At 42.9% G+C, this 22595-nt stretch overlaps 1 protein-coding gene across 4 annotated transcripts in view; it reads left to right on the forward strand.

Annotated features, from left to right (window-relative positions):
- Window positions 1-3359: 3359 nt before the first annotated feature.
- Window positions 3360-22595, forward strand: part of MAMDC2 (MAM domain containing 2) — a 163256-nt gene continuing 144020 nt past the window's right edge. The window contains exons 1-2 of one of the 4 annotated variants that reach the window (XR_009738049.1): window positions 3360-3816; window positions 4154-4267. Coding sequence is in view for 2 of the 4 variants with exons in the window: in XM_061425523.1 (XP_061281507.1) it covers window positions 3783-3816; window positions 4154-4267 (148 nt within the window). In the remaining 2 variants the exon portion in view is untranslated. The remainder of the gene's footprint in view (window positions 3817-4153; window positions 4268-22595) is intronic. The other 3 variants (XR_009738050.1, XM_061425523.1, XM_061425522.1) reach the window with 3 other exon arrangements.

Below are 22595 nucleotides of genomic sequence, written 5' to 3' on the forward strand. Positions count from 1 at the left end.
TTGTCATCAAACAGCCTTCACCTGTTAGCACCTTCAGGTTGGCCTCCGTGAGGAGGGCTGCCTCATTGGAGTTCACTGTCCCAATGTGGGCACATCGAGTGACAGATGGAGGCTGTGGTACAAAGAGCCGCGCCCTTTTAACCTAATGTAGGGTAAGTCAAATGGGGCATTTAAACCCCAAAATTTCTTGTGGGACCAGAAGGGCTTCAAGGGACTTGGATTTTGTTGTCACTTCTCCCTGAGCCAAATCCTTCTTCCGCTTTCCACAGACGTGGAGCCCAAAGGCGCCCCCTAGTGAACATTCTCTGCACTAAACTCCAAGTCAGACCCTTGCTGCTCAGTTCTCAGGCTGTGCCCATGTCAAAGGGTCGTTTGTTCTTGGGATCATGCAGTTATATGTGAAATAGAAACTTTACTCCAACTAATTTTGCACTTGTATGTAATGATTCAGTTTCTGTAGGTGGCAATAAATTATGTCACCTTTAAGTATAATATATAATATTTTTAAATTTTTTGGAGATATTTTTAGGGCTTTGCAGTTTTTCATTTTGTTAACACTGAGGGCATGCAGATGAATATAAGGCAATCCTAAAGCTTTAAAAGATTCCATATGTACTTGGGGGAAAGGAACACTATTTTGATAGTTGCTGAAAATTTATTTAGTTGAAAATAGTGGTTTGAAGTTTCAACTGGATTCATATCCATCTTTAAATGTTTAAGTAACTTGATGAAACTGATATTTATCACCATCTGTGAGCAAGAAATAAAAAAAGAAGGACAAAGGAGACAGGTTACTGTACAGATTGAGAAGATAGACTTTTGGAATAAATCTATCTGAGTTTGAGTCTTGTCTCTACCACTCGCTGTCACTGAACTCTGCACCTCAGTTTCCTCATCTATTAATGGTGATAATAATGACGCATACCCCCATAGAGTTTTGGAGAAAATTAGATAAGATTATCTATCTAAAATATTTATGCTAGTAAGCATGATCACTGTAATTTATTATTATTAGGTACTTCCTGACATAAAGCATATAAATACACACACCAAGCAAATTTTAGATCATTTATGCCACTGCCTACAGAAAGCTCAAAACAAACAAAAAAACTTGTCTAAACATATTTTTAAAGGGTTTTTCTTATTAGAGAGAAGGCTTTTAAGTTTTCTTCTCCAGGTGACATTTGCGTCAAGACCTTGAGGTTGTGCAGGTGTGAGTCATGTGGCTATCCCAGGAAGATCATTTCAAACAGAAGGAATCAATTCAGTTCAGTCACTCAGTTGTGTCCGACTCTTGGTGACCCCATGAATTGCAGCACACCAGGCCTCCCTGTCCATCACCAACTCCTGGAGTTCATTAAGACTCACATCCATCGAGTCAGTGATGCCATCCAGCCATCTCATCCTCTGTCGTCCCCTTCTCCTCCTGCCCCCAATCCCTCCCAGCATCAGGGTCTTTTCCAATAAGTCAACTCTTCACGTGAGGTGGCCAAAGTATTGGAGTTTCAGCTTCAGCATCAGTCCTTCCAATGAACACCCAGGACTGATCTCCTTTAGGATAGACTGGTTGGGTCTCCTTGCAGTCCAAGGGACTCTCAAGAGTCTTCTCCAACACCACAGTTCAAAAGCATCAAAAGCTTTCTTCACAGTCCAACTCTCACATCCATACCTGACCACTGGAAAAAACATAGCCTTGACTAGATGGACCTTTGTTGGCCAAGTAATGTCTCTGCTTTTTAATATGCTGTCTAGGTTGGTCATAACTTTCCTTCCAAGGAGTAAGTGTCTTTTAATTTCATGGCTGCAATCACCATCTGCAGTGCAAAATTATTAGAGGACAGCTAGACTGTGTTTAAGGACCAGCCAGGAGATTCATGTGGCTGGAGGGGACTAAGCATGGCAGATGAAGTTAGAGATATAAAGGGATAGGGACAGGTTCTGTAGACCTGGTAGGCCCTTGTGAAGATTTTGGGGTTTGCTAAGTAATTGATGGACTTGTTAGGAGTCTGGGGCCACAGAGTGACATGGCCCAATTTCTGTATTAAAGAGATGCCCTGACAACTGTGTTAAAAATGGAATGGAGGTGCATGAGGCGGAAGAAGCAAGAGGACCACCTACCAGAAGCTACTGTAGCGTCCCTGGCAAACAGCAATGGCAGCTTCAGTCACCATGGGAATGGAAAATGGTCAATACCTACTACGTTTTGAATCCTGAACTGACAGAATTTGATGAATGTCCTGAGAAGAAGAGAAGAGTCAAGGATAACTCTTAAATATTTTTTCTGAGCAACTGAAGGGAAAAGTTTCCTTTAACTGAGATGAGAAAGATGCAGAGGAGTTAGTGGGCCATGTGGACTAGAAATGTCTGTTGGGGAGATATCGGGCTATAGGTGGTGTTTCAAACTATGAGACTGGATGAAATCACTGAGGAAGTGAGGAGAGAGGGCAACAGGAGTTGAAATAACAGAACTTGGAGGCAACCTAATATCCAAGGGGTCAGAGAGAGAGAGAAAGAAATAGCACGAAGACTGAAGAACAAGGAGAGTCTGGAAACAAGTGGAAGCATGTGAGCAGGGCTCTGGTGGTTAAACAAGAGTTTGTTAGGCCAGTGGTCTTCAAAGTGCAGTCCCAGACTTAAGTGTCAACACATAGAAACTTGTGAGGGATGTGCAGACTTTAGCACCCTAAGCTTAATCTACTGAATCAGAAACTCTGATGCTGGGTTTCTGATTTACCTTAAGATTTAAGAACCATTGCCCTAGCCATATAGTTGCCTGCCCAATATTATAAACAGCATTAAGAAGACCCTCATCCCACCATCACCACTTTCTTTGCTGGAAGAAAATATTTTTAAAGACCCACTTAGTGCTTAAGGGAAATGTGTAGCCAATGGGTATTAGGGAGGGAGTAACCCCCTCCCTAACATCACTACTCCCAACTCTCACGTCCCAATTTAGAAACTTTCTACTAATTTATCATGGCTCTTTGGAGAGGAGGAATGCCCCCATTTTAGGGACCGAGGCAATGCTGAGCACCAGGCATGCCAGACATTCCACGGCTAAATAAAAGTGTGTGTATGGGGGGTGGGTATTCCAAGGTTAGCATTAATGGGCCATAAATGCTGAACTCCTCGATGGATATAAACCTTATTCCACGCAACAAAACTTTCCAAATTTTCCTCTAGGTTTTCCTAAGAGAATTCCATCCTTTTCCATCCTGAGGAAAAAAGGTTAAAATTATGGCCAGCGCTGCAGGACTGGCATTCCAGATAGAGAGAGGCTGTACCCAGAAATAAGCTGGTTCCCACTGCGGATGGGAGGGGCGGGGCGCCTCCAGCCCCAACTCATCCCGAGGGGCTCCTGGGACGCCTGCCCTCTCCAGCGGCTGACTTTGGTCCCAAGCGTTAAGAATCCGAACCGTGTCACTGCCTCCCGACCTCTCCTGTCCCAGCCAGTCCTGGCTGGCTTTTCAAAAGTGTGCAGTTGTCTCCTCCCCGCCCAGCCCCATCCTCGCGCAGGACCAGCTGTGCGGCCGGCTTCACTTGGGACGCGAGCTGCCTCGCGGCTGCAGCTCAGCAAGCGCCGCTCCCAGTTCAGGCACCTTCAGCATTCCATTCAGCTCCCGAGCCGCGTTGCAAAGTTGGGCAGCTTCAAGTGCGCTTTGCCTCTGATTTCTCCCCCCCCCCGGTTCGAGTTGCCCCTGCTTCCCACGCTCCTTCCACCCGGAGCAGCCTGTCCCGGCGGGCTGGCGGTTCGCTCCTCTGTCCAGTCCTCCTTCCCGACAATGCTGCTCAGGAGCGTCCTCCTGGCAGTGCAAGGTAAGGCCTGGACCCGGGGGCTATCCCCGCGGGGCGTTCTCGTAACCCTCTCCCAATCCTGCAGCCTTGGTAGTCCAGCTTGCGGTCCTGGGCTGGGCCATCTAAGGGTGCCTACGGATAGCGTCTCAGCGGCCGTTAACGTCCCTCCCCAGCCCAGCGGCTGCGCACAGGTCCTGCAGTGGAAGCTCCAGGGGCGGGGGCGGCAGTAGCTCATCCCTCTCCCGCCCCATCTCGGACGCCTTCCTCCACTTTCACCAGGTAGTTCCCCGGGGTGCCCTGAGTTGCTGCCAACGCTCCCGAGACCCAGCCCGAATTGAAACCCGCTTTGTACCCACAGCCCTGCAGCTTGCCGGTGCCCTGGACCTGCCCGCTGGGTCCTGCACCTTCGAGGAGAACACCTGCGGCTTTGACTCGGTGTTCGAGTTCCTGCCGTGGATTTTGAATGAGGAAGGTAAGGGGCTCGTGCACAGGGGCCCAACCTGAACTTTTTTGGCTGGGTGGCTCTTTTGCGTGAAAGTGAAAGTTGCTCAATCGTATCCGACTCTTTGTGACCCCATGAACTATATAGTCCATGGAATTCTCTAGACCAGAATACTGGAGTGAGTAGCCTTTCCCTTCTCCAGGGGATTTTCCCAACCCAGGGATCAAACCCAGGTCTCCCGCGTTGCAGGCGGATTCTTTACCAGCGGAGCCACAAGGGAAGCCCTTTCGCATGGATAATGTTATCATCTTGGAGTTACATACTCTCGGGAGAAAAAGTGTGTCATGGATCATCTTTCCAGTTCTCAGCTGTGCTGCATGAATGGCCAATAACGAGATGGGGGTTGGGTGGGGCGTCCTTTGTTTACCTGGCCCTTGGCGAGAAGCGCTGAGATTTCGCCCCTCCCCTCTACTCCCTAATGAAAGGGAGAAAGGGGACACAGCTGATGCTTGTCTCCCACCAGCTATGTGCCCTCTGCAGGTCGACAGGCTCTCTCGTCCTCAGTAGACACCTTTATGAGCTGGGCAAGTTGGGTGAGATGTTTTCCTTTCACCCTGCAGAAACGGTGGTGCTGTTCCTCTGTGATGGGACCTCAGTGTGAACCTCACATTTGTATTGTGCTTGACAGCGTTTTGTTGCATGACATCATCCTCATATTATTGTTGATTATATTCAGCACTTGGCAAAAGAGGAAACCAAGTCTATGGCTGAGTGTCTGAGGTCACTCAGCTGGCTTGCATTGGTCGTTGCCTCAGCGCTCATACTGTTTGGGTTCTAGTGACAAAGTTTAAATGTGGGATCTTAAATGTGATACAGTTTTTTGCCCTTTATTTATTTAGTAAATATATATATATATATATATATATTTTTTTTTTTTTCTACTTCTTTCCTTTCTTTTGCTTGTGCCACCCCATTCAGAAGCCTGATGTCCCAGGTCACCAGGACTGGAAAATAGCCTCCTTTAAAAAACACCGCAGCATAAAAAAGAGCATAATCTCCTTCCCCTCTCAGTTGTCTTCAGGCCCCCAGATTATCTAACCTTGCTGGAGAAGGTGGGGGCCCAGAACCCCTGCTCAGGGTGTATAAACTGTCATCACAGCTTTTCTGCCTCAGGCTTCTCCTAAGCTTTGCATATTTTAGCTTCTCTGATGTTGGCAGGGAGGTGATGTTAACCCCAGTTTCCAGAGGAGGGAATCTCAGTCTTAGAATGTTCAGACGACTGGCCCATGTACCAAGGTAATCAGTCAGTGGCCAACTCTGAACTGACTTGATCAGGGAAAAAACAGGAGGAAACTACTCAGTAGTAAACGTTATTTATTGCCAACACTTGCTAAGTCTTCAGTACCAAATACTTAAGGATAGCTGGAAAAAAATCAATTCCTGATTTATTATTTGAGGCATTCCCACCTTGCTGATTGCCTTAGGGAAATCTCTTTCATCTCATCACCCTACTCCTTTCCCTGTTCTGATTGTGTGTGAAGCATGTCGAACAATGGCCTGGGCCACACAGGGTCTTTGGAGAGCATTATTCTCTAGCACAGTGCTTTAGCTGCATCAGAATTATCTGGGGTGGGGGTGGTATTAAAACACAGATTGCTGGGCCCCACCTCTGAGTTTCAGAGTCTGTGGGTCTGGAAGGGTGCTGAGAATTTGCTTACCTAGTAAGTACTCAGGTGATGTTGCTGGTCAGGAGATCACACTTTGAACCACTGACCTTACACAACCCCCTACCTCTACTGGTGGCTCTGCACAGGGCTAGGACCAGCGTAAAAGAGCCACTTGCATGACCCTGAGAGTGAAAACCTCCTTCAATCGTGTGCCCTAGACACCCCTTTTGCTTCACCCTAGTCTGGCGCTGAGAAAAGGAAATCAGCATCACCCCTTAATCCAGGAGCCTCAGTCCTATGCCCCCAATTGCCAGGCCTCTGTCAGGATGGTGGCCCCCTGGTAGCCTGCTCCTGGGTCAGTGGGCAGGCCACATCCCGCCACACTTGACTGCTGTCCAGACCCACAGGAAGTGCTCTCTGCTGAGCTGGCACCTCTGCACCAGTGGCAGTTAAACAGTGCCCCTCCAGGAAAACAGGAAGATGCTTATAGGGAAAGGTGATTGCGGTTTACAGCATATAATGACGGCACTGTTGCTTTCCTCTTTGCTTTCTTTCTATCATCTAACAGTCACTGCTTTCTGGCTCAAGGCTGGGACTCCTGGCTTGGCTGGGGGAAGGTAATTCAGTCGCCTCTGAGCATTACTATGGGAGCAGGCCCATTAGGCTTCTGTCCTTACAGATCGTGTTTTTCAGTGGCCAGAACTTGGACGTAGCAGTCCACTCCAGAGGTGCAGTGAGGTAGGTGTGTGCCAGCTGCTGTGGTTGCCTCCTGAGAAGCCATCACTAAGAATTTCTATTATAAACCCATTGCCAGGTTGGTAAATTAAAGATAATGAAATTGTTCCAAGCTGAAATTTGGCAAGCTGTTTTTGCCAGCCTTTCTGCAAATTTACTTCCTCTGGCTGTAAAAACCCTTTGAAACTAGTTCCATCCACCTCTGTGTGTTGCATGGTATCATAGAAAGCTGTAAGTTTCAGTGACTTATGCCCACAAGAATTTGGAATGCAAATAGCACTTTCTTTGATGTCCTTGGTCAGTAGGTTAATTTATGGTGGAGCAATCAATGCTAAAGCCCAGTGAAGAGGGTTAAGTGGAGAAACAAATCTGCCAATTAGAATTTCATTCCCTGATAGCTCAGTTGGTAAAGAATCTGCCTACAATACAGGAGACCTGGGTTTGATTCCTGGGTCGGGAAGATACCCTGGAGAAGGGAATGGCAACCTACTCCAGTATTCTTGCCTAGGGAATCCCACGGACAGAGAAGCCTGGTGAGCTGCAGTCCATGGGGTCGCAAAGAGTCAGACACCACAGAGCGACTAATGCCTTTGCCTTTTTAGGACAGGAGATTCACACCAGGAGTTGTCTCAAAATACCTCCCAACTGCCCAAAATCGTATGTGAGGTCCACGCCTTTGATTTATTTAGTGTATTTGGTCTCTAAGCCTTTCCAGTTACAATTCCAGTGTCCCTAGCTCATGGCCATTTTGAAATATGCTTGATCTCCACTCACAGAATGGATGAGTTTTGACGAGGCAATGTGTTGACTTGATTGCGCTCCACCATGGAGGGCGCCACCGGGGAACAGAGGATGGCACTAGAGTAGCTGAGCAGACCTAGTCTCATCTACTTTTCAGTTTTGGCAATGTGGCCTTGTTTTCTTGATTTACCTCCATGTTTTTGGTAGAATATTTTCATTTTCTCTCACTTGTCAAGGCAAGTGAGATTGTATCAGAATCAAACTTTGAAATTGCTTCTAAGTTTTAGGTTTGAATTAAATCCTGGAAAGAAGAAATCTATTTTATCTTATAAAAATCTTCATTCATTCATTATCTCAAAAAATCTTTATTTATTCACAGTTCAGAGAATATTGGAACCCCTTTAACAGTCGTCCTCAGCAGAAATCAAGATTGTCAGTTCCACTTACCCAGTGCCAGCTGTGGGGGCTGAAGCCCTTCGGCTGAGGATTCTTGGAGACTGTAAAGTTGGCCTCACATCAGAATAGTCATGATTCACATTAGTCATTGGATGGATTTTGGCTTTGTTCTGATTTTTGGGCACCTGGGTTTAGTATCTTTAAGCTGGCTCTGTGAGGAAGTCATTGGAGGAACTGCAGGAGGAAGAGAATAAAATCCAAATTCAGGTACTACTCCTTTATTAGAAGTTTGGGGCACTAAAGCACCCCAGAGAGTAAGGCAGATGTGGACATATGCCAGGTTATGAGGAGGTAAAAAAGGAAATTCAAAACACTTGTTGTAGAGGTGGTTTTTTCCTACAACAGTGGGGGTCAAGGTTGGAGGATGCCTAATACAGGAAGAATTTGGGTAGTATTTGTACCTTGGAGCAAGTGATAGTATCTGAGGCAGGCTGGCCAGCTAGACGTTTGCCATAACCAAGGGGGTGAGAGTAGGGTGGTGGGGTGGTGGTAGAGTGTGCTGGAATCTCAATGTAAGTACATGCCTGTTTCTCTTCCTGTCACCCTCCTTTCTTCACCAAACCCCTTACTTCTCTCTTAAGGACACTTACAGTCACTTGGTCAGCTGAGTTTCAGTTCTTTACTCAGTCATGTGCTAGTTATTATTAATAGTGATAAATCCTGCCGGATATTTCTTGAGGCCCAGCTAAAGCCAAAGTCTGGTCAGGATCCCAAAGACCTTCCTGAAGGAGAAGGATCAGTCCTCCCTTTCTGCAGGTTATAGCTCTTTTCCTGATGCTGGGGGAATGGCTCAGCTTCCCACTCTGACATCACCCTGAGTTCATCCAGGCCATTCCCACCCTCTAGACCTGCTTGAACCTGCATCACCTCTGCTGGTTGTTCTCTTGACACCCTCTCTGCTGAAGCACAGCCCCCACGTTGTGAAAAGGCTGGGAGCAGCACAAGTCTGGGGTGTTCCCTGTATGCCTCTTGGAGAAACAGTCGACCCCAGGCCACATTCTTCCTGCAGTGCCACAAGGGATTCCTGGGCCCACCCAGGCTACTACTGATGTCCAGTCGAACCTGGCTCTTGTGAGCTGTGCCTAAGCATGGCCTTAGTTCTGCCCTGGCTCTGCCCACCATCCTAGATCCTAGGGCTGAGCCATAGAGTTCACCCAGTACAACCTCCTCATTTTATGGAGGAGCACACTGGGGCCCAGAAAGGCTCAGCATTAATCAGGCTCCATATTGATGCTGCTGGTGCCTTCTAGGAGGCCCCTGAGCTCTCAACCTCTCAGTTTTGGGGCATGTCCCTAACCCTTGGCCTCCATATCAATCTGAGTTCCCAGGTTGTCTTACATGGCTCCTCCACTTGGGACTTAACCTACCTGGACTGGTAATCTCTGCCTACTCCTCCCTACCATGACTCACTTCTCTGAAATAGGCTGTCTAGCCAGCCTTCTTCCTATCAAGGCCAACACCCAGTCTGGGTCTTCTCTACTCAGATTAGATTGCTGAATGGGAAGTTGCCTCCCAGTTCCTGGCCTAATCCCTAACAGGGTGTCCTGGATTTGGGATGTTTACTTTCTCATAATCACAGAAGTCAGCTCTGGTCACAATATATTGGGAGGAAAAAGTAATCTCTTGTCATAGGACTTTCTGGTTTTATTGTCATCTTCAAATCTCTTAGCATGCAAGCAACCCCCATGTTTTATGACTTGCATTTTGGGATACGGTATTCATAAAAAATCCTGGTTCTTAAAATAACAGACCCTTTTTGGTAGGTCATCTCAGTAACAGTCCTAATTCTGTCTTATTAAATAGCATTTGATTTTTAAGACGTTTATTAAAATGCATTTATGTTCATAGAAGTGGTGAGTATCTCGATGCATAAGATCAGCAGATAGTTGAATGTGTCTTGGGCATTTTGACATGGCATCACCGACTCGATGGACATAAGTTTGAGCAAGCTCCAGGAGTTGGTGATAGACAGGGAAGCCTGGCATACTGCAGTCCATGGGGTCACAGAGTCGAATGCAACTGAGTGACTAAACTGAACTGAACTGAGCATTTTGGTTGGTCAACCCTGATTTTCACCTCTGCCAATTATCCCACCACTCTCCCTCAATTTCTCTTGTGTGTGTCTTAATCAACTCAGTCATATAAGTGTATTCATGCATTCAGATCTAGGCTCTTGGAGTGTTTGATTATATGTTTAATTTTATACATATGTAGGTATGTATGTGAAATACCTAGAGAGAGAAGATGGTACTGGTGATAAATGAGGAAGTTATTTAAGAGCAAAGAACTTTCACAGTATATCAGAAATTTCTATCATATCCATTGTGTGTGTGTGTTCAGCTGCTTAGTCTTGTCCAACTCTTTGCAACCCCATGGACTGTAGCCTGCTAGTTTCCTTTGTCCAAGGAATTTTCCAGGCAAGAACACTGGAGTGGGTTGCTATTTCCTACTTCAGGGATCTTCTGGACCCAGGGATTGAGCCTGCATCTCTTGTGTCTCCTGCATTGGCAGGTGGATTCTTTATCACTGAGCCACCTGGGAAGCCTATCATATCCTTTAGGACATACCTAATTAAATAAAGCATAATGTCATACCTAATATCAACAAAGCACTCCTGACAAAAATAGAAATTTATAGAGAAATTCTTACACCTATGCCAACGGTTCTCAGCTCTGACTGGACATTAAAATCACCTAAATTTTTCTTTAAAAATAGTCATACGCAGGCTCTACCACAAGAGATTCTGATTTACTTGACCACATACAGGGCCAGACCTGGCACTGTTAACAAACAGACATTAATAGATGAACAAACTCCCCAGGTGATTCTGATACGTGGCCAGGGTTGAGGACAGTGACCAGAAGAATGGCCAACTCCTCCTTCCTCTCCCCAGCCAGATGTAGAAAGAAGGAACGTGCTGTTACTAAGGATGCTTTAATGATTACCAATTGCCAATAGAAAAAAGTACAAACTGCCTAGCTTGGCACTCAGGGTCCTTTGTAATTTACCCTCAATTATATTTTTACTCCTCCCTCCCGTTAATTCCCAACATGCTGTTCACTCAATGAGCTCTTTAATTTCTCGCCTCCTTGCTCTATTTGTGCTGTTCTCTACATCCCTGTTATCCTGCTTTTTCATTCCCTGGCTCCATCCTGGCCTATTTAAATCTATTTGTGCTTTAATGTATGGCTCTTTTTTGAAACAGTCCTTGAGTTTCCCAAGTAAATAAACCTCTCCCTTTCCTCTTTGTTTCCCCTTCCCATGGCTCTCTTCACTTTCCACCTTGTAAATCTTCTTCTTAGTGTCTCCTTATTGAAGTCCCCACTTCTTCACCTCATCTGAGTTATGCTTTGAGAACAGGGATCACATACTTCCCACAGCACCTGAAAATGTGTGGTATCAACAAACATTTTGAATTTAATCAATCTCTAAAGCCCTTATTGAGATCAATTAAAAAAAAAAAAAAAGTTCTTGACATTTTCCCCTGTGAAGAAAGAGGTTGTGTTTAATAATCCTTCCTACCATAAGACTTCAAAGACTTTGGAGTCTTCTGTTGCAATTTCCAAATATAACAGTGAAGCAGTATTTCAGTTTGCCTCACCAATACATGATCTGTTTCATCCTGACATACCAATGGACAAATAGCCCGTGGATTATTTACCCATCAGGACTGCCTGAGTCCTCTGATCCTCTGCCATCACAAACAATCACAGTGCAACCTTGAGAGTGACACTGATGGTCTAAAAAGTATTTTTGGCAAAAGATGATCAAACTTTGGACTAGCTATTGAGAGCTGTTGTTTCTAAGGAACTCACGTGGGAGACATTAATAGTACCCACCCTGATGGGTAAAAGCATACAGGGATATTTGTCTGTTCCTTGAAGAAAGGAATCTTCCATATTGATGTGACTTATGGAGAAATTCAATGACATCTGCAAAGATATTTGCTTTTTCTACCTTGTGAGACATTTATCTGTGTTTTTAGGGAGGGTTCTGAGTTTATGAATAAAATAAAACAAGTGGTATCATGCCATAATTTCATAGTATCATGAATGAATCATATGTTTTACAGAAAACACTTCTAAAGACTATTCATTATGTCAACACATATTTGCATACCCACTATCCATCAGGCACTATGTTGGTTATTGGAGTACAGATAGTATATGGAATGCATTCACAGTCATGATCCCTGCCATTTGCGGTCACCTTAGACCAACAGGAGCAAACACAAATCTGTAATTATGGTAGAGACCAAAAGGAATTGTATACTAGCCCAGGATCTTCATTGCAAACAGCATAAGTAGACTGTTAAATTAAGCACAAAAGAAGTTTATTGGAAGGGTATCAGTTAGCTCCTAGAATCAGCAGGAAGTCTAGAGATCTGAGTTACATTTGGGCAAGAGTAAAGAAGTATAATGTGTTGGCGAGATCCCACTGAAGGAACCATTTGTGTGACTTTGCCATGATTGTTTACTACTGCACCTCTGGACCTGCCTGTTCATTATCCTGTAGACAAGAAGCACTGTGATGCAGCCTGCTCTCCAGTTCAGTAGCTGAGAAAAGGGTTGATTTGAGGAAGACAAGTTGATAATGGGAAGGCTAGATAGGGAACTATGCAGTGGTCCAGCTAAGAGATGATGAGGCTTGAAATAGGAAAAAGGGAGTAGGGGTAAAAGGGAGAGTAAATAAAGCATCAGAACAGGGACTAATCTGGCAGGACTTGCTTATTGATTGGGTGGGAGTAATGAGTCAGGTGGAGAGTGACTTCCAGATTTCTAGTTTGGGCAGACATATGTTTGAGGGTGTCAACAGTTGAAGAATTTCAAAAGGAAAAATTGTATTAGAGTAGAAGAATGTGTGTTCAATTCTGAGTTACCTGGGAAACATCCAGGTGGAGGTGTTGAGCAGGACTTTGATGTAAGAAGCTGAAAGTCAGGTACAGTCTGAGTAGGACTATTCCCACTATGGCTGTGGGAATCTTCAGTATAAAGATGGTGGTTGAAACCTTGAGTATAGACAAGATTCCCCCAAAGAGAATGTAGAAAGTGAAGATAGCAGGAAGCTGAAGGTGGAGCCTTAAATTCATGTTTAAGGATCAGGCATAGGAAGGAGATGGTGGAAAAAAGGAAACAGAAGGAACTCTAGACATAGAGGAGGAGAATTAAGAAAATACAGGGCCACAGAAGCCAAAGGACTTTGTAGTGTCAAAAGGAGGAGGTGACCAACAGGGCCCAGGGAAGCAGAGAGGTGGGTGCTCTACGACTTGTCTGTTGAAAATGACAGCTAGGTGCTCGCACGAGTGCAGTGTCAGTAAAGTGCTCAGGACAGACCCTACATGCCCTGGTAGAAGAATGAAGGGAGAATGTTGACAGTGAAGTTCTCAGCAAAGAAGTTCAATGTTCCCTCTTTCTTAGAAAGAGGTTTAACCATACCTCCGAAGAAACTTGTGATGAAACAGTTTTTGTTTCTTAGGAAGACTTGTGCTTGTTTATAGAGAGGAAAGGATTAGTCAAGAAAGAAGGTTCAGAAGAGAGCAGGACTTCCTCACTAGCCCTACACTAGACCCAGTTTCCACTTTGACAATTTGGAAACCTCAAGAATATTTCTTTTTCTAAAAAAAAGAAAAATTATTTATTTATTTTTGGCTGCATCAGGCCTTCGTTGCAGCATGCAGGATCTTTCATTGCTGTGCGCGGGTTTCTCTAGTTCTGTCACAGTCTTAACTGCCCCACAGTATGTGGAATCTTAGTTCCCTGACCAGGGATCAAAGCAAGGTGGATTCTTAACCACTGGACCACCAGGGAAGTCCCAAGAACACACAGATTTCTTCAACTGGCATAACCCAAGAACCCTCCAATGAGTGGCTTGATAACATTTGTATCTGCTTCAAAATGTGTGAAATTTTATTCCTATTGTAAATGTAGAGGATGTAGGAAACTGGGCTGAATCTGTGGTAGTTAGGATGCATCCTGGAACTTACTTAATAAAAAGCAAAACCAAACCTTTAGAAGTTACAGAATGTTTGGGTATTAGGAAACTTTAGCAGCATAGCATATTGTATTTCTGTATTAGGAATGGTTCCCAGTGAGAAGTGTGAAGCGATACCTAGTGAAACGGTTACACGATAGCTTCCTATGCCGCCATGGTTTGTGACCCATAGGTGGCGTATCGTGGTGCCTGTCTAGTACATTTATTGTCATTGTTTGTAACCATCATGACAACCAACCATCCCGGAGGTGGTTATTACAAACATTTTACAGATGTGGAAGTAGGAGACACAGAGGCATGGAGTAACATGCCTAGCGCAATTCAGAGTCAGGATGTGGACCCAAGCACATCCAACTCAAAAGACTTGAGCCTCACTGGACCTTCCCATCAGAATAGGATGATACCTTTGTACTTCCAGAGGTCACCACCATGGAAGTCAGACCTGAAAGATTCATGCTTCCCTAGAGACAGTGGGAATCCTCTGAAAAATGCTCGTGGTGTCCCAGCATTCACACTCTGCCCTGGGTTTCAGGCCCAGCTTACAGCCAGCATGCCTGCTATATGGTAGTAAGCCTTTGGAATCGAGCCAAGATAGGGAAATATACTTTTACTTATTTTTTCCATAATAGATTATAAAGTTTAATTTTGGAACCATTTGAAGGATTCTCTTCTTGGTCCTCAGCATAATCTTGGCAGAGAACTTCAGGGAAAATTTACGACTTGACCTAAAATACTTTGGCAGTCTTAAGGAATACTCCTCAACTTCAAATTCATCTATTCCTACTGTGAACAAATTAAAAGAGTACACAGATAGATGTGTTTTTGCAAGCCAGTTGCCCCACTACACGAGCACTTTGGTACTTATTCCATTACTCTTAACAGAATGGCAATATTGCTATCCAGCAACATTATACAATATCGTGATATATAACTTAGCTCTACGCTCAGGAAAATTTCCATTCCTTATTTGAAAAACTTTTGCCTCACTGCCAAAGAGAGCTGAAGTGTTATTTGGGGCCATGCTTGTAATGAAGATGACTTTAATATGCTTTAACTTCACCGAGAAGCTGCATTCTTGGCTTACCAATGTTTTATGACTAAAACCATATTGTCTGATACCATAACTTAATGTTTTCTTTTTTAAGCTTCTGCAGATTTCTTCTAATTTTGACTTTATGAAAAAAATGGGTAATAGACTAGAGTGTGTTTAAATTGTTTTGTGACTCTGCATTAGCCTGTTTTAAAATATAAGCTTTATGGAAAGCCTTTGGTTTTCCACTATAAATCCTGAAAATTGGGAATAAGCATATGAAAATCTTTTTTCCTTTTCCACAAATTCTGTTGCAGAAAATGTAAGTTATGCATTGGTAACTTTTTTTTTTTTAAGAAAACACTGAAAAGTAGAACCTTTTGAACTCACATTTAAAAAGCTCTAATATATCATAGGTTACATGTTATTTTTGAAGATTTTCATCTTCGTTGTCAACATGAAATAATCAATAACCTACCTACATGTGGTTCTTTACTGAATCAGTTCAGTTCAGTTTAGTCGCTCAGTCATGTCCTATTGCGAACCCATGAGCTGCAGCACGCCAGGCCTCCCTGTCCATCACCAACTCCTGGAGTTCACCCAAACCCATGTCCATTGAGTCGGTGATGCCATCCAACCATCTCATCCTCTGTCATCCCCTTCTCCTCCTACCCTCAATCTTTCCCAGCATCAGGGTCTTTTCAAATGAGTCAGCTCTGAATATTGTATAATAAAAGAGAAATTATATTGAAGATAACATACCTGAAGATGCATAGTACTGTCATGGGTTTTAATTTGTTTTTTTTTTTTTGTCATTGAGGTGTAGTTCACATACAGTACTATATCAGTTTAAGGTGTATAGTGTAATGATTTGACTTACGTATGTATCATGAAATGATTACCGCAGTAAGGTTAGTAAACACTCATCATCTCATATCGAATCAAAATAACAGGTAAAGAAAAAAAATTTTTTCCTTGTGATGTAAACACTTAGGATTTACTGTTTTAACTTTCCTGTGTAACATAGCAACAGCACTAATTATACCTATGCTGTGCATTACATTCCTAGTACTTTATCTTGTAACTGAAGTTTGTACCTTTTAACCATGTGTGTGTTTATTCACCAAGTCATGTCCAACTCTTTGAGACCCCATGGACTGCAGTATGCCAGGCCTCCATGTCCCTCACCATCTCTTAGAGTTTGCCCAAGTTCATGGCCATTGAATTGGTGATGCCATCCAACCATCTCATCCTCTGTCACCCCCTTCTCCTTTTGCCTTCAATCGTTCCCAACATCAGGGTCTTTTCCACTGAGTCAGCTGTTTGCATCAGGTGGCCAAAGTATTGGAGCTTCAGCTTCAGCATCAGTCCTTGCAGTGAATATTCAGGGTTGATTGCCTTTGAAAGTGAAAGTGAAAGTCGCCCTTAAGGATTGACCATTTTGCTCTTTGGTATCCAAGGGACTCTTCCAGAGTCTTCTCCAGAGCCACAGTTCAAAAGCATCAATTCTTTGGCACTCTGGCTTCTTTATGGTCCTACTGTCACATTCGTACATGACCAGTGGAGAGACCGTAACCTTTGGTGGCAGTGATGACTTTGCCTATTAATACACTGCCTAGGTTTGACTACCTTCACCCAACTCCCCCTCCCTTCCAAACCCCACCTCTGGTGACTGCAAATCTAGTTTCCTTTTCTATGAGTTTGTTTTTTGAAGTATAATTGACCTGCAACACTATGTGATTTCCTGTTGCACAACATAGTGATTTGATATTTTTTATATTAGAAAATGATCACCAACGTAAGTCTAGTTACCATCTGCCACTATACATACATATTACAGTATTATTTACTGTGTTCTGTACACTGTACTTCCCAGGTGGTGCTAGTGGTAAAGAATCTGCCTACCAATTCAGGAGGTGCAACAGACACAGGTCAGGAAGATCCCCTGGAGAAGGGATAGGCAACCCACTCCAGTATTCTTGCCTGGAGAATCCCATCCCATGGACAGAGGAGCCTGGGTGGCTACAGTCCCTAGGGTTGCAGAGTCAGACATGACTGAAGTGACTTAGCCTGCACTCTACACTCTGCATTTCATCCCCATGACTTATTTGTTTTGTAACTGAAAGTTTGTACCTCTTAATCTCCCTCACCTATTTCACTCATTCTCCTACCTCTCCCCTGTGACAACCACCTGTTAGTTCTGTGTATCTATAAATTGGTTTCTGTTTTGTTAGGTTTATTCATTTTTTTTAGATTCCACATACAGGTGAAATCATATGGTATTTTTCTGTTTTATTTCACTTAGTATAATATCCTCCAGGTCCATCCATGTTGTCACATATAGCATTATTTTATTCTTTTATATGACTGAGTAGTATTCCATTTTGTATACACATCTCCTTCATCCATTAATCTATTGATGGGCACTTAGGTTGCTTCCATATCTTGGCTACTAGGCATGCATGTTTCATTTTTAATCTTGCACTTGTGAAATAGGATTTATTTGCTTTCCATACACATAAACTCTAAAGAGTGTTCTGTAAGATGAGACTCTGAAAGCTATAGAGCATAAATCCCAGGTTTTTAAACCACCCCCATTATAAAAAAGCATATCAGTAATTATCAATGATGTCACGTTCAATTTTGATCCAAATGGGCCTCTTGTCTGTCAAGTATGTCATTAAGCAACTTTTGGGAGAGGATAAAGGCAACCTATTTGCTTCATAACAGCTGAAAACGGACAGCTTAGTTGTCAAAAAGTTTCTCGGTCTCTCAGAATATCTCTCATGTCTCTTGCCTTTCTACGAACTCAGCTACTCACAATAAAAATTGCTAGGAGATGAAAAGGGTGTGAAATGGTTTATATTTTTAATTAATTCCATTCATTTGTCATTTTGGCGAGCAGGAAGTCATTCACAAGTTTGCGACAATATTCTGTCATAAAATAAGTTTGGACACATTAATGGGTGATCTCTTGCTGAGCATAATATTAGCCTAGTAGTCTAAGATTTCTTAGAAAATTAATGGGTCTTGGAAAAATAGATAACATTCACCATCATTCTATCCAAATGTGCAGTGACTCATGGCATGCACAGTAGCCACTGAATTTGAGACTCAAGTGATTTAAGAACCTTTCGTTAGAAACATTGGACAAAGGAGAGTAAACAGCAGAGACTCAGAGTTCCAATCTCTTTTAGCCTTGATCACCAGTCACCAGCTGAATGACTTGCCATCAAGGTTTCCCTAGCCAGGCACTGAGGATGATGACTGGTGTATTTTATTTAAATATTTTGAAGAATGGACTCATCAATGATCATTTTTTTTAATGTTTACCCATAGATCTCTTTTCAAAAGGAGTTTCTGAAACTCAAAGACCATTTGCAAGCATTTACTGAGCACTGGGTGAATGTGTTGGCATTGAGCCAGAAGACCCAGTAGATGAATAATGACAACTATTTTATCCAACACTTATTGGGCAGTTCTTATATACCAAGCACCTTGCTAGATACCTTGCATGTATAATCTCACTGAATTCTTACAGTGACCCAATGAGGAGATACTCACTGCAGATGAAGAAACTGGGATTTAGAGGGTTTTTTTTTTTTAAAACATTCCCAAAGTCACAGAGCAGGTAAATGATGGAGCCTGGATTTTAACCTACATTTCCCTCCAAAGACTGGGAAAAGAATCATTCTGCCAGTTTATTTCCACACTCTCCCTTAACATGGAGCCTCACAGGATCTTTGGGATAGAAATAATAATGATACTTATAAATAGCTAACTCTTAAATACTCATCTATATACTATTCTATGTTTGATGTTATTAACTAATTTAATTGTCCCAACAGCTTAATGAGTTGAGTCTTATTTTCATTCTCATTTTAGGGTTAAGGGAAGTGAGGCATCCACAGGTAACATACCTGTGGTCACAGGGATCCCAGGTGGCAACACTATATTTTGTAATAGGTCTTCTGGCTCCAGTCTGTGTTCTGTGAAGGATATAGCAATTATAATATTCTTTTTTTTCCCACTGCACTTTGAAGTGAGAAGCTTTTCTCCTTAAGTTTTGATGTGAATGACTAAGAGAACCAGATAAGGGTATTCTTTCAGATTCTTTCATACACAAGGGCCCTATCACCAAATAAATTCTAATCTGAAGAAATTTTTAATCAGTTCTTTTCTTTAGAAATGGCATGGGACCCTGGGACAACAGAAGAATTCCTGCCTGGTTCCAAGTTCTAAATGAGGTTACGATGGGAACTCCTGTGAGAGTCTCATACTCCAAGCACCCCCATGACTGCCCTGCATTCTCTGGACAAATTCCAGTAGAACTTAAGTTCCTTGATAATCTTATGGTCTTGTTTTGAAAATATGTCAAGTAGCCTCATACAAAAAAAAAGAAATAGAAGTGTAATATTTGTCTTCTTGGGTTATGGAACAAGGAGCCCGAATCAATAGGGATATAAGCAGGAGACACCATATAAGCAGAAAGACAATGAAATCCCTCATCCTTGGAACAAAGGCAACAAATGGCCCCCTGATAAAACTTACTTTGTAACTTAGCTAAAGAAATACATGCATCTCAGTCTCGAGGTTTTCTGTTTTTCTTTTTAGTCATGACTACATATTTATTTGTTTACTTTTTAATATCTAATTACTTTTAAAAAAATTTTATTGAAGTACAGTTGATTTACAATGTTGTGTTAATTTCTTCTGTACAGCCAAGTACTCAGTCATACATATATATGTAGAGAAAGATACATAGATTCTTTTTCATATTCTTTTCCACTATGGTTTGTCACAGGATATTGTATACAGTTGCCTGTGCTATCCAGTAGGATGCTGGTGTTTATCCATCCTGTATATAACAGTTTGCCTCTGCTACTCCCAAACTCCCACTCCTTCCCTCTGCTCCCCAACCTGCTGCCGTTCCTTGGCAACCGCAAGTCTGTTCTCTATATCTGTGAGTCTGTTACTGTTTCATAGATATGTTGATTTGTGTTGTATTCTAGATTCCACATACAAGTGATATTCAGTTTTGAGTTTTGACTGAAAATATAAAAACTTATGAGTAGTCAGCAGTGAAAGCATAGCCCTAGACAGTTGATCAATGAGTTTATATCTGTCTATAAAATGCAAGGGCCTGATGGACATTATACTAAGAGGCTCAGTATTCAATTCTTGGATGATTGGTCAGTTATTTATGTGGTGCTATAATATATAGTATGGAAAATTACTTGTCAATGAGATCCTCAGGCATGAAATAATAATAATGCCCATTTAGTATCTATGCTGACGATACTATGGCCATGTTATCTCCAAATCCTATTATAATTTTATATGATCCATGTGGCCATCTCCATTTTAAAGACACAGCTGCTGAGAACCAGCAAGATGACTCAGCCTGCCCCAGATCACACAGCCATAGCAGGATAGGGTCCAGGTCTGTCTGTGCCAAAGCCAGTGTCTGTTCCATTGCCTTGCCATTGGGTGTCTGGCACTGGATTTGATGCTGCAGGGGCTTCCAAAGAAGGGCAACACCTAACTTCTGTCTTCTAGAAGGAGCAGGATTCCAGCCTCTCCGAGGTTGACTGTTTTGACAACTTCTTCTCCCAAACCAGCCTCTCTACCTCTTGGCCTTTGCCATCATCCATCATGAACGTCTCTCCCAAACTCCACTAGGACCAGGGATTGCTTTGTGCTCCCTAGTACCTGACCGCATCATGGTTAGACATTTAGGGAGGGCTTATTAGACTCAACGGTGAAAGTGAAAGTCAACTCAGTTGCGTCTGACTCTTTGTGACCCCATGGACTATACAGTCCATGGAATTCTGTAGGCCAGAATACTGGATTGGGTAGCCTTTCTCTTCTTCAGTGGATTTTCCCAACCCAGGGGTCAAACCCAGGTCTCCCACATTGCAGGCAGATTCTTTACAAGCTGAGCCACAAGGGAAGCCCAAGAATACAGGAGTGGGTAGCCTATCCCTTCTCTAACAGCTCTTCCTGACCCAGGAATCAAACCCGGGTCTCCTGCATTGCAGATGGATTCTTTACCAACTGAGTTATCAGGAAGCAGTTCCACTCATCTTTCTCCCTCCCTTCCTGTAAACTCAGCTTTCATGATCCTCTCCCGTTTTTGCTCCCTCCTGCTGGTTCTCAGTCATTTATGTTGCTCTTCCAAACCTAAAATTCAGTCTTTTAGGGAACCTGGTGTCATTATCACAAATCAACATCATGTCCCACTTTCCAAAGCCAGCTTTGGTAAAGTTCAAGTGGAGAGAAAGCTTTTGCCCACTAGTTCTTTTGGTCCTCAATCCTTAAAAACAGATTTCTTCATCCTTTCTCCAGGGACAGTGTGATGACTCATAGTTCTGTTAGTTGAAAGAAATGCTTACAAGCCTCAACAGTTCTGTCCCCATGAAGCCTGCCCTCCCATACCTAATACCAATTCACAAGATCCTTTACTGGTACTCAGGGCACTGATCAATAAAATAGGTGGGAATGTGCTGTAGTGCCATTTCCTATTCTGGAACCCTCTTCCCTCAGACCTTGATATAGCTGTCTCCTTATCATCATCCCAGCCTCAGCTGAAAGGTTACCCTCTTCCCAGAGCACCCCAGTTCCCATTTGACCTCCCTCATGGTCACTACCACATTGTCCAATTTTAATTCACTTTGTAGCACATTAGCTCTGATATTTTTCTTGTTTATCTAATCAAATATTTATTGTCTGCCAACCCTGTTAAACTGTAAGCTTTGCGATAGCAAGGAAACTGTCTCACTTGTGTCACTGTGGATTCTCCCATGCCCAACACAGTGTCTATGACCAGACAGAAACTCTATAAATATTTGATAAGTGGATGAACCAATCTTAGTCACTGTGGAACTTCTGCCTTGGAAATGTACAAAGGCCAACACATTATCAGGATTTGTTGAATGAAAAGAAATCCCAGATGAGCCTGGGCATCACAGAGACATTCTGTGCAAGTGATGCGACTATCTCTAGGATGTGTCTAGGCAGAGATGTCACATAGAACAGGTGAATTTTTCAGTTACATTTTGGTGCTGCTCTTACAGAGCTACCAACTTTCTCTTTGTCTGCCCATCGGAGTGAGTGTTCTACTGGGAGAACAGAGATTTCTCACCCATATACAGGATAGTATTTTCTTCTTTTAACAAATGTAGTAAGCAATTTGTGGAACAAAAAAAGATATGGGAGAACATTTAAAAACTAAATTCTAAAACATTGCCCAAACAGGAATAAGAAGCATGCATGTGCCCATGTGTGAACAATACATCCTTAGTTAGTCTGTGGTGTGAGAATAACTTTTCAGAAAACCAGCTAGTTTCTCCTAGTACCGGCTGTGTGTGAATTATTCAAGCAACTGTTGTAACTTTCTTCTCTTCCCCTAAGATCAGCCAAGCTGATACCTGAAATCTATCATGGTAATCAGACTCCAGATAACATGGAAAAGATTTTCCCTTATCACAGATTTTTATTTTAAGATCCCCAAACACAAACCTCACTGTGGAGCCCCTGAAGTAGTTTGAAAAGAAATGAATAAATAGTGGACATGAAGTCTACCCATAACTCTCATATATTCTTGTAAAAATGCACACAGCGTGTTGCATCTCTACACCTTCTCTCTCTGGAGGTATGTGATAACCAGTATCACAACCAAAGTTTTACATTTGTGTTCTCCAGGCCCATTTGGAATCATGACTATGGATCTTTGTAA

This window comes from Bos javanicus, chromosome 8 (assembly GCF_032452875.1).
Source record: "Bos javanicus breed banteng chromosome 8, ARS-OSU_banteng_1.0, whole genome shotgun sequence".
In the NCBI taxonomy this organism is placed as follows: Eukaryota; Metazoa; Chordata; class Mammalia; order Artiodactyla; family Bovidae; genus Bos; species Bos javanicus.